Here is a 17,758-nt window from a genome sequence, read left to right on the forward strand (position 1 = left end):
ATTTAATTATTTTAAAAATAATAATTATCCCCCCTTTTCAACTTCTCTCATACCTATTTAATTATTCTGTAAATAATAATTATCCCTTAATATATGGATTTCAAATAGAAAGATAACAAAAATATTTCATAATCTCTCCATTGTAATTTCTCTCATCGAATTCCAAAAGAAAATTAAAATTTGCTTTCCATTAAAATGTTTTTTTTTCCATTATTATATTCATATTGTATTTTTAGTTATGGAATTAAAACCAAAAGAAATGTAACTTAAATTATTGGATTAATAACAGAAATATCATATCAATTATTGTTAAATATCACTTCACTTCATATTTAATAATAAATTGTATATTTGTCTTAATTATAACTTTTAAATTGGTATATTTTCATAACAAGAAGAGGTATATCATAACTAATGTAACCTCATTTAATTAGGTTTATTTCTTTTTTTATTACAAATTATCAAAATTGCACTAAATAGATATATATATATATATATATATATATATATATTAAATTTTTTTAAACTAATAATTTAAAAAGTTATAAACATAACAATTAATTTATAAATTTCATGTATATCACAAGATAAAATATTAAATTAGTTCAATATATTTATAATAATTTTTTTTTAATTTATAAAATCTCGTACATAGCACGGGTTACCACTAGTATCTATATATTAAGGAAAAGGGGGTTTCTAACCCCCAAGCCTTGTGGGAGCTCCAATATCCCAATCTAAATTTCCTGATTTTTTTATTTAAAACTCAGCATTTATTGACTTCTCCCAACCAACTTTTTGACTTCTCCTAACCCACTTTTTGACTTCTCCTATATCTACTCCTACGTCCTTTTTAATTTCTCTCATACACTATGGCTAGTGATGAGAGTGTTAAATTATTTTTATAAAAAAATCTTTAAAAAAATAATTTGTATATTAAAAAAATATCTGAAACAAACATAATTTTTTATTAAATCTATCTATCTATCTATCTATCTATCTATCTATATCTATATATTAAGGAAAAGGGGGTTTCTAACCCCCAAGCCTTGTAGGAGCTTCAATATCTCAATCTAAATTTCCTGATATTTTGATTTAAAAAAAAAAAAACTTAGCATTTATTGACTTCTCCTAACCCACTTTTTGACTTCTCCTATATCTACTCCTACGCCTTTTTTAACTTCTCCCATACACTATGGCTAGTGATGAGATTGTTAAATTATTTTTATAAAAAAATCTTAAAAAATTAAAAAAATATCTAAAACAGACATAAATTTTTATTAAATCTATCTATCTATCTATCTATCTATCTATCTATCTATCTATATCTTCTATATATTAAGGAAAATGGGATTTCTAACCCCAAGCCTTGTGGGAACTTCAATATCTCAATCTAAATTTCCTGATTTATTTATTTAAAAAAAAAAAAGCTCAGCATTTATTAACTTTTCTCAACCCACTTTTTGACTTCTCCTATATCTATTCCTACGCCATTTTCAACTTCTCTCATATACTATGGCTAGTGACGAGATTGTTAAATTATTTTTATAAAAAAATTTTAAAAAAATAATTTGTATATTAAAAAAAATCTAAAACAAACATAAATTCTTATTAAATCTATCTATCTATCTATCTATCTATCTATATTTATATATTAAGCAAAAGGGGGTTTTTAACCCCAAGCCTTGTGAGAGCTCCAATCTCCCAATCTAAATTTCCTGATTTTTTGATTTAAAAAAAAAAATCTTAGCATTTATTAACTTCTCCCAACTCCCAAGTCTTACCCTCATAATAACACTTTAATGCATTAAGAACAAGCATAAAAAAAATTCTTTGAAATGCAACACATGAATTCCTTGAAAAGTCCCAACACATATGATTGTTATCCCTCATAATAATACTTTAATGCATTAAGAACAAGTATAATAAAAATTTCTTAAAAAGTCCAACACATATGATTATTATCAAAATATTAAACTTTAATATAATATAATAATAAAAAAAATATATTTAATTCCTTGAAAAGTTCAACACATATGATTATTATCAAAATATTAAACTTTAATATAATATAAAAAAGGAAAAAAAGAAGACATTTAAAAAAAATATTTAAAAATCACAATTCACATATATAGATAATTGTAAACACAATAAAATATGAGGGCATTCATGTCTACACTTTTTTTTATAAGATCTCCTCTATTATAATAAGATAGCACTTTATTTCTCTCATCTTATAATCTCTCTCTATATATATCTATACTATATATTAAGCAAAAGGGGGTTTTTAACCCCAAAGCCTGTGGGAACTTCAATATTCCAATCTGAATTTTCTAAATTTTTTATTAAAAAAAAAATCTTAACATTTATTAACTTCTCCCAACTCCCAAGTCTTACCATCATAATAATATTTTAATGCATTAAAAACAAGCATAAAAAAAATTCTTTGAAATTTAACACATATAAATTCCTTGAAAAGTCCTAACACATGTGATTATTATCCCTCATAATAACATTTTAATGTATTAAGAACAAGCATAAAAAAAATTTCTTGAAAAGTCCAACACATATGATTATTATCAAAAGATTAAACTTTAATATAATATAATAATAATAAAAAAGACATTTAATTCCTTGAAAAGTCCAACACATATGATTATTATCAAAATATTAAACTTTAATATAATATAAAAAAGGAAAAAAATAAGACATTTAAAAAAAATTTAAAAATCACAATTCACATATATAGATAATTGTAAACACAATCCGTGCATAGCACGGGTGATAGTGACGAGATTGTTAAATTATTTTTAAAAAAAAATCTTTTAAAAAATAATTTGTATATTAAAAAAATATCTCAAACAAACATAAATTCTTATTAAATCTATCTATCTATCTATCAATCTATCTATCTATATCTATACTATATATTAAGCAAAAAGGGATTTTTAACCCCAAGCCTTGTGGGAGCTTCAATCTCCCAATCTAATTTTCCTGATTTTTTTATTTAAAAAAAAAAACTTAGCATTTATTAACTTCTCCCAACCCCCAAGTCTTACCCTCGTAATAACACACATTAAGAACAAGTATAAAAAAAAATTCTTTGAAATCCAACACATATGAATTCCTTGAAAAGTCCCAACAGATATGATTATTATCTCTCATAATAACACTTTAATGTATTAAGAACAAGCATAAAAAAAATTTCTTGAAAAGTCCAGCACATATGATTATTATCAAAAAATTAAACTTTAATATAATATAATAAAAAAAAGACATTTAATTTCTTGAAAAGTCCAACACATATGATTATTATCAAAATATTAAACTTTAATAAAATATAAAAAAGGAAAAAAAAAGAAGACATTTAAAAAAAAAGATATTTAAAAATCGCAATTCACATATATAGATAATTGTAAATATATTAAGAAAAATGGGGTTTCTAAACCCCCAGCCTTATGGGAGCTCCAATCTTTCAATCTTAATTTTCTAAATTTTTGATTTAAAAAAAAATCTCAGCATTTATTGATTTGGTCAAAATCTCCCGATCAGTATTTATTAACTTTTTTCAATCTACATGCCTGCATTTATTGATTTGGTAAAAATCTCTGATTAGCATTTAAAATCCCCTCATACAAATAATTATAGATACAACTGTTGCATAGTTACTGCAGTAGCTTTTTTAATTTCTCCTGTACACTATGGTTAGTGATAAGATTGTTAAATTATTTTTATAAAAAATCTTAAAAAATATAATTTATATATTAAAAAAATTAAAATAAATATAAATATATATATAATTATTCCGTGCATAGCAAGCCTTGTGGGAGTTCCAATCTCCCAATCTAAATTTCCTGATTTTTTGATTTTAAACAAAAAAAATCTTAACATTTATTAACTTCTCCCAACCCCAAGCTTTACCTTCATAATAACACTTTAATGCATTAAGAACAAGCATAAAAAAAATTCTTTGAAATCCAACACATATGAATTTCTTGAAAAGTCTCAACACATATGATTATTATTCATTATAATAACACTTTAATGCATTAAAAACAAGTATAAAAAAAATTTCTTGAAAAGTTCAACACATATGATTATTATCAAAATATTAAACTTTAATATAATATAATAAAAAAGAAAAGACATTTAATTCCTTGAAAAGTCCAACACATATGATTATTATCAAAATATTAAACTTTAATATAATATAAAAAAAGGAAAAAAACAAGACATTTAAAATAAAAAAAAGAAAATATTTTAAAATCACAATTCACATATATAGATAATTGTAAACACAATCCGTGCATAGCACGAGTGATATGCTAGTCTATCTATACTATATATTAAGCAAAAGGAGGTTTTTAACCCCAAGCCTTGTAGGAGCTCCAATCTCCCAATCTAAATTTCTTGATTTTTTGATTTAAAAAAAAAAAAACCTTTGCATTTATTAACTTCTCCCAATCCCCAAGTCTTACCCTCATAATAACACTTTAATGCATTAAGAACAAGCATAAAAAAAATTCTTTAAAATCCAACACATGAATTCCTTAAAAAGTCCCAGCACATATAATTATTATCCCTCATAATAATATTTTAATGCATTAAGAACAAGCATAAAAAAAATTTCTTGAAAAGTTCAACACATATGATTATTATCAAAATATTAAACTTTAATATAATATAATTAAAAAAAAAAGACATATAATTCCTTGAAAAGTCTAACACATATGATTATTATCAAAATATTAAACTTTAATATAGGGCAAATTACATATACCTCCCTCGAGATTTAACTAAATTACAGATACCCCCCTGAGGTTCATATTTTCATAACAATTTGCCCCCTAATTTGTTATGTAAACAGTACCTTTAAGGGGGTATCTGTAATTTCTCAAACTTCAGGGGGGTATCTGTAATTTTGCTAAACCTCGAGGGGGGTATATGTAATTTGCCTAATCTTTTATATAAAAAAAGAAAAAAAGAAGACATTTAAAAAAAAAAGGAAGATATTTGATTTAAAAAAAAAAAACCTTAGCATTTATTAACTTCTCCCAATCCCCAAGTCTTACCCTCATAATAACACTTTAATGCATTAAGAACAAGCATAAAAAAAATTCTTTGATATCCAACACATAAATTCCTTGCAAAGTTATGGAAGACAAAAATATTTCATCACCAATAAACACTCCATCATGCAAACGATGCCGTTTCATCTTTCTATTAAATGGGCGACAAATATAATTTTATCTTTGAAGAATAAGTTGTGGGAGATGAAAATATTTCGTCACTAATAAATTCTGATTGATTGCGCGATGAATATATTTTTCGTCTCATACGGTTATGTTGTGGAAGACAAAAATATTTCATCACCAATAATAAATTCTCTGTTCTTGTATTAAGGAGACAAAAATATTTTATCACTAATTATTTTTCTTTATTAAATGCTATGATTTTGTGTTTCGGAGCACTGAAACCGTCACCCCAAGAGACACACTCTGACCCTTGTCACTCATTTTCATGTGCACGGACACTCAAGTCATGACCCAAGAAGACACTTCCTACAAACCCTCATTTCTCTCTCGCACTTGAGCCTACTCCTCTCTCACAAGTATTGAAGTCTTGAAGCAAGAAGACACTCTATAAACCTTTTCTTTTATTTTCGCACTAAAGCCCCTCTCATATGTCTCACACTTAAGCCCTTCATGCATGTCAGTATTGAAAGCTATTATCCAAGAAGGCACCCTATGCAAAACCAACTATTCTTTCTCATAGTGAAAACGCCTCTTGCATAAGCACTTTTTCTCATTGTCTGAACCAATTCTACCATTTTCATCTAGAACACCCATTTTAGAAAAATCACAGGTCAAAACCTCTCTCCACAAAAAAAAAAAAAAAAGAAGATAATTTATGTAGCTTTTTTTTTTTGTGAAAAAAAAAAATAGAGGAAAAATTAATAATAATTTTTTAATTTTCAAAATTAATGGAAAACATTACCTTGTTTAGTATGGAGTTTTCAATAATAAATTTTTAATTTTTAATTTTTAATCTATATTTTTTTAGTGAACATTTTTTAATATTATAATTTTTTTTTATTTTTTTTTAACTTTTTGAATCCCTTTAATTTAGATGAGGGCAAATTGCAGCAGTTGTCCCGGTACTTTGGTCCTTGTGTCATATAAACGTTATGTGCCATATTTATATCTATCTATCTATCTATACTATATATTAAGTAAAAGGAGGTTTTAAACCCCAAGCCTTGTGGGAGCTCCAATCTCCTAATCTAAATTTCTTGATTTTTTGATTTAAAAAAAAAAACTTTAGCATTTATTTACTTCTCTCAACTCCCAAGTCTTACCCTTATAATAACACTTTAATGTATTAAAAACAAGTATAAAAAAAATTCTTTGAAATCCAACACATATGAATTCCTTGAAAAGTTCCAACACATATGAATTCCTTGAAAAGTCCCAACACATATGATTATTATCCCTCATAATAACACTTTAATGCATTAAGAACAAGTATAAAAGAAATTTCTTGAAAAGTTCAACATATATGATTATTATCAAAATATTAAACTTTAATATAATATAATAAAAAAAATTTTAATTCCTTGAAAAGTCTAACATATATGATTATTATCAAAATATTGAACTTTAACATAATATAAAAAAGGAAAAAAAGAAGGCATTTAAAATAAAATAAAAAAAAGACATTTAAAAATCGCAATTCACATATATAGATAATTGTAAACACAATTCGTGCATAGCACGGGTGAGACATTTAATATAATATAAATTTCTTGATTTTTTGATTTAAAAAAAATAAAAATCTTAACATTTATTAACTTCTCTCAACTCCCAAGTCTTATCCTCATAATAACACTTTAATGCATTAAGAACAACCATAAAAAAAAAAAGAACAAAACATATTAATGAGTTCAATATTTACATGTGTCATAATATTATTGGTCTAAAGATAATTTATGTTAAATACATGTGTTCAAATTATTAATCGCTATTAATTTTTTTTTTAAAATTTATAAAAAAAATTATATCCTTCTAAATTATAAGGACTCGAACAATAATATTTTTTAATATAATGTTTTTTAAAAAAAAGAACAAAACATAAATTTTTTAGTATTTACCAAACATGGTGGATTTTATTAGATTTTTTATTTTATTTATCTCAATTGTCAATTAAAGAAATTAAAATAAAGAATAAAGGTATATTTGGCTCAAATTGTTAAAAAGTTACTTTTGTTAAAATAAATTAGAAGAAAACCTTAATTTTTCTTTTTTATTAAAAGTGATAGTTCGTTAAACTTTTTTATTTTTTTTAAAAAAAAGAGAAGAGGGTTATAGGTGATAATTTATTATTCACCTAAAATTATTTTCAGATTAAATAAAAATACCTTATTAAATTTCCTTCTTACCTTTTTTTATTCAAATACTTTTATTTTGTAAGAAATTTGTTTTTATTCTATTTAATATTTTATTGTAATTTTAAATTAAAAAGAATTTCTAAAAAATCATATTTAAATTATGTATGCCATTATAAAAAGTAAATTTTTTTAACATCAACTTAGCGGTAGTTTGGGAAGTGCCAAATAAACATACTTTTTTACTTTTTACGAAAATATGTATAGAAAAGTAGAGATGTAATGTGACCCAAAAAGATAATTAAGTATATATTTTTTTTTACTTTTACGAAATACTGTGTAGAAAAGTAGAGATGTGATGGGACCAAAAAAAGATAAAAAGATTATAAAAAAAAAGTGAGCTAGTATGGCACTTCCCAAACAACCCTTTATTCAATGTTCCCTTTCTAAAAGGTATATTTTTTAAAATATTTTCAATAAAAATTCTATTGGAAATCTTAAGTATATTGCTTTTTCTTTTATTCATTAATATTAAATTTTTAATTAATCTTATTTATTATTTAAAAAAATAAACTAGCAAATAGTTCATATATTTATATATATAATTTTGTTTTGGTTGCTCAAGTTATTTGGTGGTTCTGTCCAAATCCACTCAAATTTAATTTGAATTTTTGAATTTCTGCATAGGTTCTCACTTAATTAAAAACTATGTTGTTCAATCTTTAAAAAATTTTAAGCTTGATTCAAGTTGCTTGGGTTGAGCTCACCTAAGTTTGCAATTCTAGTAAGGGGGTTTAAAGTTACATGAATAAGTTTGTGATAAATTAAAAAATAATAAATAAATTGTGATAAAATTGTGAGACTTAAATTTTAAATTTCAATCTTTTTTGTTTTCATAATTTGCATAAAAAATTTAACTGTGATAAAATTTTGCATCCTTTATTAAATTATACCACACTCAAATCAGTGGTGAAACTATGTTTTGAAATCTAAATCAAATAGAGCCTAAAGAGTGATGGAATTATGTTTTGAAATATAAACCAAACAGAACCTAAAATATTTGGAGGGAGATTTCAAATTTTGGAGGGATTAAAAATAGAATTAGCCTAAAATATTTAGTGGCCAATTGTTATTAATTATTCTACTACTCTCCCAGTCCTCTCCCATTTCACTCTCTCATCGTCCCTCCTCTCTCTCTCTTTCTCAGTCATGTCTCTCATCATCCCTCTTCTCTCTCTCTTTCTCTCAAGCGACCCTCCTACCGGCCACCACTGTCGCACACGAGCACCCACCTCCTCACCGGCGACGGTACAACCCACCTCCCCACCGGCGACGGTACAACCCATCTCCCCACCAGCGACAGAGAACAGTAGCTACTTTGATTTGTCTCTCCTCCAGCGCACATCAGGTGTTTCCGGCCTCTTCCTCTCTCTCTCTCTCTCTCTCTATATATATATATATATCTTCACCCAATTTCTAGGGTTATATATTTGCTTTTTTGTTTCTTTAATTTCGAATAATGATTATCAATTCTAAGAATCATTATTCAATCCTGATAGAGTGGTCGTGTGTGTGATGTTGATTCATAAAATTTCGAATAATTTGATCAATTTGTAGTTTAATTTGATGTTTTGATTGTGTTCTGAATGTGAAATGATATTCAGAGTTCTGGTTTATTGGTTAATTGAACTTTAATTGATATGATTTGGAGGGTTTAGGGGCAAAATTAGGTTATTGATATATCAACTCTGAATTCAAATTGAAAGTTAATTTGTGAATTTGACTAACTGTTTAGTGGCAAAATTAGGTTATTGATATATCAACTCTGAATTCAAATTGAAAGTCAATGAGTGAAAGGATATATAACTTCATCTAATAGGATATATAACTTTTTCTGTCCCTACTTTCTCTCTATGTTTTATTTTCTTAGTTTGGTTTTATCATTGTAAGATCAGATGAAATTTTCAATAATTACAACCTTAGTTAGCAGTGAACTGCCAAAGCTGTCATTTAACTTAAAATATACCAGTAGAGAAGGGATTGGGTCTAGGGTTCAATTTTTACTATTTAGTATTTACTACTAACAAAAATAAAAGAAGGCTGTAGTGGATTAATTGGTAGAGCATCGGGAAGAATTTTCATCTGCCTTACTCTCTGTTGTTTTTTATTTTTATTTTATATCAATTACATATTATCATTTCATCAAAAACTAGTTGTCAAAAGAGTATGAGACAAATAATGATATAGGAAATGATATAGATGATCTTATGCCAGCAAGTAAAAAAATGCATAATGAAGTAGTTCAAAAATAAATGTATGAATTAGATTCCTTCTAGTTGTAGTTCACATCGCATTAGATATAAATTTACACCATCACTTCATTTTTAAGGGGTTTTTTTTTTTATTATTTGATTTGATATGATTTGATTTGTAAGTTTTTTTAGGGCTAGTTGATCACGAAGAGGAATCAATTTAGTCTAGAGCAGGGAACACACCAATATAACGTCATGTGAGATTAGAAAACAGTATGTTGTTCATATATATGCTTGAGCTTGACTTAGAAAATACTCAATGTATAGCCAAGAAAGAAATTAAATGACCTAGTAGATACAAAGATGATATATAAACCTGTGGGCTTGAGGATGTCCAATGGCAACAACAATGCACGTGAACAAAATTTTATATACATGTTTATACTATTTAGATGCCTTTTACAAGAAAGAAATGCAGTGTGTGATCTCATGACTTTGAATCATGTGATTGTAGTTTATTCAATACTTCTAAATAATCTTTTTATTTACTATTTTAATGGTTCTTTTTTCAATTATTTTTTATTATGAGAAAAATATGATTATAGTTAGATAGAATTAACAAAATTGTGATTTGTATGATTGAAGTTATCTTCTTTTGTTTATAATTTGATTTTTTAATATGATTGAAGTTAGATAAACAAAAACACTCACAAAAAGAAAAATGTGATTGTAGTTTGTTCAATAGCTCTAAATAATCTTTTTATTTACTATTTTAGTGGTTCTTTTTTTCAATTATTTTTTTATTATGAGAAAAATATGATTGTAGTTAGATAACATTAAAAAAAATTGTGATTTGTATAATTGAAGTTATCTCCTTTTGTTTATAATTTGAGTTTTTAATATGATTGAAGTTAGATAAACATAAACACTTACAAAAAGAAAAATGTGATTGTAGTTTGTTCAATGCTTCTAAATAATCTTTTTATTTACTATTTTAATGGTTGTTTTTTTCATTTTTTTTTTTGTTATGAGAAAAATGTGATTGTAGTTAGATAGTATTAAAAAAAATTGTGATTTGTATGATTGAAGTTATCTCCTTTTGTTTATAATTTGATTTTTTAACATGGTTTATCGTTGATTGGTTATATTATGTGTCTGATGGCTTTATAATTAATTTGTTCTATGATATGTAAAAGGTAAAAACAAAAATCATCCATCTCACTCTAGCCATATTTCAATGATTTAGAGCTTATATGACATATCCACTTGTTGAGATTATTGTTGCTTTATGCTTTATATATAGAAATATATAATTATCTTTTCTTTACATCTAATGTTCAATTATGCTTATCCACCAAAAAAATGTTCAATTATGCTTTATAGTTGGGCAGAATGGACACTACAAAAAAACAGTTGACCAAACCAAGTACCGAAACTAAGAAGGTAATGAACTATGAGAAACAAAGAATGAAGACAATTAATAACAATCATGAGAGAATGAATGCTCTAGGAGTGAAGAATATAACAACCTGTTTGAAGGCTGCGGTTCAACATAAGAAATTAAGGAAGGAAAAACAAATACCAATTGAGGAAAATGATGATGATTATCGACTGTCAGAGGCTGAAGATGGCAGTGACACTGAATCCTATGATTCGTTTGAGCATGAGGTACTATACATTTATGCATTGTGAAATATATTTTGTCTTGTTACTTTCAATTCATACACACATAGATATGTATATCTTTGTACATATATTCATATTTTATTATGTTATTCAGCTGTTAGAGATACCATTGAGAGCTCGGGGAGGAGTATGCAAGAAACCACTCACCGAAGGATGTTGATCCTACCAAGTGGATAGATCTTATTGATAAAAAGTGGAACACTAAAGAATTTCTGATAACATTTTCATCTTTTTTATTATATCAGCGAAGAAAGAATTTGATTAGAATAGGGAGAGATTTCAAAAAAACTAGAAAGAACACAATCAATTTGCTGTGAAATTCCATGTGTGTTCTTTTTCCCTTATCCTCTAGGCATGTAAGTAAAACATAATAAAAACTAAATAAGTGGCAAAATGAGAAAGGGAAACTATTAAACATGGATTGGAAGGCTCACATAATAGGAGATTAATTTATGGTTCCTTAAAGTGCATCTTTCACATCATAGAATAAAGAACTAAGATTTCAGTTTCTATGATTGTATTTTCTGTTTGTTCTTGAGTTTGGTCTGAAGTTTCATGATAATGGTAAGCAACTAGCTGAGTAACTAATACAGGGTATTAAGATAGAACTTTAGATTTGATATAGTTGTGGAAGAAAGAAAGGGATATGAGTTTGGTATCAGTAATTGTTCCATATCTTGTGAAATGTAAATGGATTTTTTCACAATCTATCCTGCCCATGCTTATATGTCCCCTATTTGTGAACGGTGTGAATTACTCGTTTTTCTTTTTTCACCTAGAAAAACCATCTTATGATGAAATCTCAACAAGTCCTCTAATCTATTTTTCAAAGAATTGAATGAAACTACTGAATAATTTGAAACATCTTTTAAGTTGAAATGATATATAGGAAAAGGATAGATATGAACAATGCAATTCTTTATTATCAAGCATTAAATTTGTTTTATTAGTGATATATTTCATTGTTATATTTGTTCATTCTTCCTTACAGGAACAATCAAAAGCCAACATATTTGTCTTACTAATGTTGCATTTCATTATTATATTGGTCATTCTTTCTTATAGGAGCAATCAAAGGGTAACATCGCGAACAGAGAAATAATGTATACAAAACACAGATGTGGTTCTAGGTCAATCCCTGTTAGAGTAGAAAAACCGGTACGTATCCTTGCACTTTAAGAATTAAATGGACCAATATAAGTTGTATGAACTTACGGCACATTAATGGGATGCACCATTTGTGAATTAGCCTTAAAATTAATTTTTTGTTCTCATAATCTCGAAAAAAAAGTCTGTTAGAGGGGTAAATTGTATAATTGATCTAATTGTAAATTGATGAGTTATTAATGTTTTTAATCTTTTGTATAATTAATTAATTACTAAAGCTTTTAATTTATTTTTTTGCAGATTGGATTGGGGTGGCATTTTTGACGTGCAACAATGATGTAATTTGCTTGAATGTTCATTTTTGTTTGATAAGGATACACATACTTTGTGGAGTTGCACTAGTTATTGTTGGATTTTTGGTAGAATTGAACAAGTTGTAACTTTTGGATATTTTGTGGATATTTCACTATTTTATTGTATTAGGATGAAATTATTTGTGATGATGAATGGATATTTTCATTTTGTTAATTCGTAAATGTGTTGATAACAGGTTAGGTTAAGTTGTTATGAAATTGTTATATTCAACAGGTTTTAACATGAACAGGGTTATATTTGTTGAACTAAAATTTATATTTTGATAAATTAGGTATATAATATGGAAAAAAATATTATAGAATTACTGACAAAATTTTTCATCCCTAAAGAAGGTTTTTTTTGTCTCTTATTTGGCTTAGGTGAATGATTAATTTTGTCATGAATTCTTTATTTCGTCGCTAAATGAATTTGTCATGACAAAAAATATTGTCACATTTTGCAATTAGTACCCTCAATGTGTGACGAATTTTTTTTGACATTATTTCATCATTTTTAATGATGAATTTGTTTTTGTCTCTATTGGTAGCTTCTTTGATAAAAAAATTTCGTCTTTGTTTATATTAAACGTGACAAAATTATTGTCTCCATTTCTTATATTTATGACAAAATAATGGTCTCTAATTTCTCCTTTAAGGACAAAATATTTTGTCGCTAATTACTTACAAGTATGTTCCCAACAGAGTATTGAAGACAAAAAAATTCGTCACAAATTTATCATTTTTAATGATGAATTTGTTTTTGTCTCTATTGGTAGCTTCTTTGACAAATTTTTTTTTGTCTTCGTTTATATTAAACGTGACAAAATTATTTTATAGCGATCCCGGGTTTACCCTTGTTGTATAGTGATCCGGACATGTGTCCGTGGATGTTGGTAGTTGTTTATTATCTTGTTTACATCCTTTCTTACTTTGTATTTGAGTTATAGGATGTGTTGGGCGGGTTGGTTACAGGTTGGTTGAGTTTAGAAACCAAAACTAGTTGCCCAGATTTTTGGCCTGTACGCTCGAGCGGAGGTGTTGGCGCTCGAGCGGATAATACACCCATCCAGTATTTGTTGTGCAGTGTTGTACGCTCGAGCGTGGAGTTGGCCGCTCGAGCGAATCTGTGTGAGTGGCCGCTCGAGCGTAGGGATTAGGAGCTCGAGCGGAGGCCTGGTTCTGCAAAAGTGCTGGGCGAATGCATTCTGCGCTCGAGCGGGAGGTTGGCCGCTCGAGCGGAAGTCTGTGAGTGGCCGCTCGAGCGGGGTGTTTTACGCTCGAGCGGAAGACTGGGTTTAAAATCCCGAAATTGTGACTTTTCAAATCACTTTTTCACTTTCTCTTCTCTCTCTTACTTTTCCAAAATCACCATTGTTGAGCCTCTCACTCTAGACTCTACCTTCTCTCTAGGTTTTGATCTAGTAGGAGTGATTTACTCACCTTTGGCCTTTACAAAAAAGTTGTTGATCGTCGAGGGTTTCATTTTAATCTGAAAATCTCGGGTTTTGGAGCACGTTGGGTTTTGTCGTCTTCTCCTTTGGGACTCCGAATTTGAGGTCGGGATAACCTACTCCTCTCTATGGGTTTTGTCTTTAAATTTTGGTATTTTGAGATGTTGGGCTTGGTTTGGTAAATTTGTGAAAGTTTGTGGCTTTTGTGTAATTTTACAAAAGTTGGGGTTTCATTCATAATAAACCTAGATGCATGTTCGGCATAGAAAAATAGAATGATTGTTGAATCATTGATGTAAATGGGACCTAAGGGTTGAAATGGTAATTATGGAAAATGGCCTAATTACATTGTTTAATTAATTGGGATAATTAATTGGTGAGAAATGAGGAAATGAAATGTTGATTGAATATCCATTTGTGCATTTATTTTCTGTTTTAGAAATAACTGCTTTGGGCTATCGGTGGAGGATAGTCGAGATTGTTGTAGACAATGCATGATGATTAGGTAAACGGAAACTAATCAATGGAATGTGTCATGGAACTTGACGGTTGATAGAATACATTAATTGTGTGTATTGTGTGATTGTATATAGAACCAATGTGTTTATATACGTTATGTGTAGAGGAGGAGATAGGGGATGTACTCCGCGGTTTAGGGGAAGATAGGGGATGTACCTCTAAACCGGATAGGTATTGGGAGGAGATAGGGGATGAACTCCGTAGACAGAGCTCATATGCTTGTCTAGAGAAGTGAAGATAGAGCTCATATGCTTATCTTTGTGAAGTGTGGATACAGCTTGTATGCTTATCTGTGGATATTGTTGATATACATATCTGTTGTGAAGTGTGGATACAGCTTGTATGCTTATCTGTGGATATTGTTGATATACATATCTGTTGTAGAATGTGGATACAGCTTGTATGCTTATCTATGGATATTGTTGATATACATATCTGTTGAGAATGTGGATATAGCTTTTATGCTATCTGAATGTGAGATATAATTTTTATACATATCTGTGGAAATGATGATAGAGCTAGCATGCTTATCTGTTGAAAAAGGGAAAATGAAAAGTAATTGGGACTTGTAAGTCGTTGACATAAATATGTAATTTATGTGATTGTATCAGTGTTGACCAACTATCAATTGCTAATGTTTTAGTCATTGTCCATGGTTGGTTTAGTGTATTTCTACTGGGCTGTGGCTCACCCTATATGGGAATATCATTTTCAGGTGCAGGAAGCATGCCACCTCCAAGGACATAGCTGGGAGGCTAGTGGCGGGCATAGTTTTGTCGTTTTACTTTTGATGTATTACATGTAATTTCAAGCCAAGGGCTTAATGTGTAAACGAGTTAGAACTCTTTGTTGTAACCAAGTGTTAACTTGGAAAGCTGTAAGCCCGTAGGGCATTTTGTTATGAGGTTAACATGTAATACTTATGTCTTGGAATTCTAATGAATGAAAGGAATGCAGTTAGTTTAAATGTAAATGCATGTCTTATCTGATGGGTTTATTGTTATTATTTTGAGGGCGTTACAACTTGGTATCAGAGCGTACCGGGTTCGAATACTTTGGGTACGTGGGAAGTGATTAGGATCACAATGGGTTTGTCTCGCTTGATAGAGACGTAGAAGTAGTACCATATGCTATGTGTTTATTTGATAACATGCTTATGTGACTATGTGGGTATGGGATTTAATTTCTAGGATGTTGATTGGATCCTTGAGTTTCTGGGAGTCTTGTTGGAAAAGCACTTGATCAACGCTGTTTCTAACCGGAACTCTAGTAACGCCTTGGGACTATCATTATCCGGAAATGAAATTCGTAAGTGCTTATGTGTTTATGTGCTTATGTGGAGTGAATTACAGTTGTCCAGGCATTAGGACGTGAGTGTTTAGTTTCGGCACATTTATGAATGTGCTAACGTTCTGTGTTGCCTTTATTAGGATGTCAGGACGAGGAAGAGGTGCTAGGCGTGGTAGACCTGCGAGGCAGGAAGTACCGTTACAGGGTGAGATTCCGGCAGTGCAGGAGGGAGTTGGGCAGGCCAATGTGGCCGAGCCAGTGGGTCAGCAGGCTATGGGTGCCTTGGCCAGAGAGATAGCAGGAGCTTTGGGTATTCTTAGAGCTGGGAATCAGGCAGCTGAGGCAGGGCCTTCTTTCTGGAAGAGGGAGTTCTTCCGGTGTAATCCGGACGAGTTTATCGGGGATCCTAAAGAGCCGCTTAAGGCAGATGAATGGCTCGAACAGACAACGAAGACGTTTGAGATGCTTGGCATCGAGGACGGAGCACTGAAAGTGACCTTGGCATCCTTCCAACTGAAGGGAGATGCGGGTCAATGGTGGAAATACGAGAAGGCTCGTGTGGGCAGTACTTGGGAGGCGTTTATAAATGCTTTTCAGGAGAGGTTTTTGTCTGTAGTAGCTAGGGAGAAGCTGAGGGATCAGTTTAGCCGGCTTAATCAGCAGGGCTTGTCAGTGGCCGAGTTTGAGGCTACTTTTACCAGTCTGTCCAGGTTTGCACCTGAACTGGTGGCGTCTGAGGAACGCCGTTGTTATGAGTTTGAGCGGAAGTTGAGGCGGGGCCTCAAGTTGAGAATTGGTGGGTCATATATTCGAGAGTATAGACACCTAGTGGACGCTGCAGCTCATATGGAGCTTATGATGCAGGAGGAGGATGAGGGTCAGAGAGGCTCCAAGAGGAGCCAGGATAGTCAGAGTGATGGCAGGAGACAGAAGGGTTATAACCCTCAGCAGTCTCAGGGTGCAGTCTCTAGATCGACCTTTCCAGTGCCGAGTGTAGGCTCGGGGAGAGGCAGTCAGGGGGAATTCACTTGTTACAAGTGTGGCCAGCTGGGTCACAAGGTTTCTGTTTGCCCGCAGAAGGGTGGGGGTCAGAAAGCTGCTTCATCTTCAGCTAGACCGCAGAGTCAGAGTTTGGGCAGGGGGCAGCTCTTGACTTGTTATCAGTGTGGACAACCTGGGCACATGAAGAGGTTTTGCCCACAGTTGAGTGCCACTTCGGGAGCGTCTGGTTCTAGGCAGACGCAGGGTTTTCAGCCAGCTCAGTCTGTGCAGGCCTCGAGGGCCAATCCGGGAGCTTCGCCATCCCAGTCTGTGCAGCAGTCTTTTGCTCCGAGAGGTGAGCAGGTAGACCAGGGGCCTACGGGGCGCGTGTATGCTGTTACCGCGCAGGATTTAGTACCGGCTCCATCAGTAGTGAGAGGTACTTTTCTGTTTTGCAACTCAGTTGCTAATGTGTTGATAGACACGGGTGCATCTCAATCTTTTGTATCTGCTGCATTTGCATCTGTTTTGGAATTGGAGTTAGCACAGTTAGCATCTCCTATTTGTGTGGTATCGCCTTTGGGCGGTGAGTTGATCCTGAAACAGGGTGTTAGAGGATGTGATATAGAGGTCGCCGATTATAGGCTTCTTTTTCCGTTTGTTGTCATGCCCATGAAGGGTTTTGATGTTATTTTGGGTATGGACTGGTTATCGTCATACCGGGCTGTTATTGAT

At 30.4% G+C, this 17,758-nt stretch overlaps 1 protein-coding gene across 1 annotated transcript; it reads left to right on the top strand.

Annotated features, from left to right (window-relative positions):
- The first annotated feature begins 8,553 nt into the window (after positions 1-8,553).
- On the top strand, positions 8,554-12,957 carry LOC114266281 (uncharacterized). The gene is made up of 4 exons (XM_082891323.1): positions 8,554-8,792; positions 11,020-11,304; positions 12,388-12,480; positions 12,730-12,957. Exons 2-4 carry the CDS (start codon positions 11,029-11,031, stop codon positions 12,751-12,753), a joined length of 393 nt encoding a protein of 130 aa, XP_082747449.1. The 5' UTR covers positions 8,554-8,792; positions 11,020-11,028; the 3' UTR covers positions 12,754-12,957.
- The last annotated feature ends 4,801 nt before the right edge of the window (positions 12,958-17,758 follow it).

The sequence above is a fragment of the Camellia sinensis genome, chromosome 10 (assembly GCF_055761805.1).
Source record: "Camellia sinensis isolate YWXY chromosome 10, ASM5576180v1, whole genome shotgun sequence".
Taxonomy (NCBI): domain Eukaryota; kingdom Viridiplantae; phylum Streptophyta; class Magnoliopsida; order Ericales; family Theaceae; genus Camellia; species Camellia sinensis.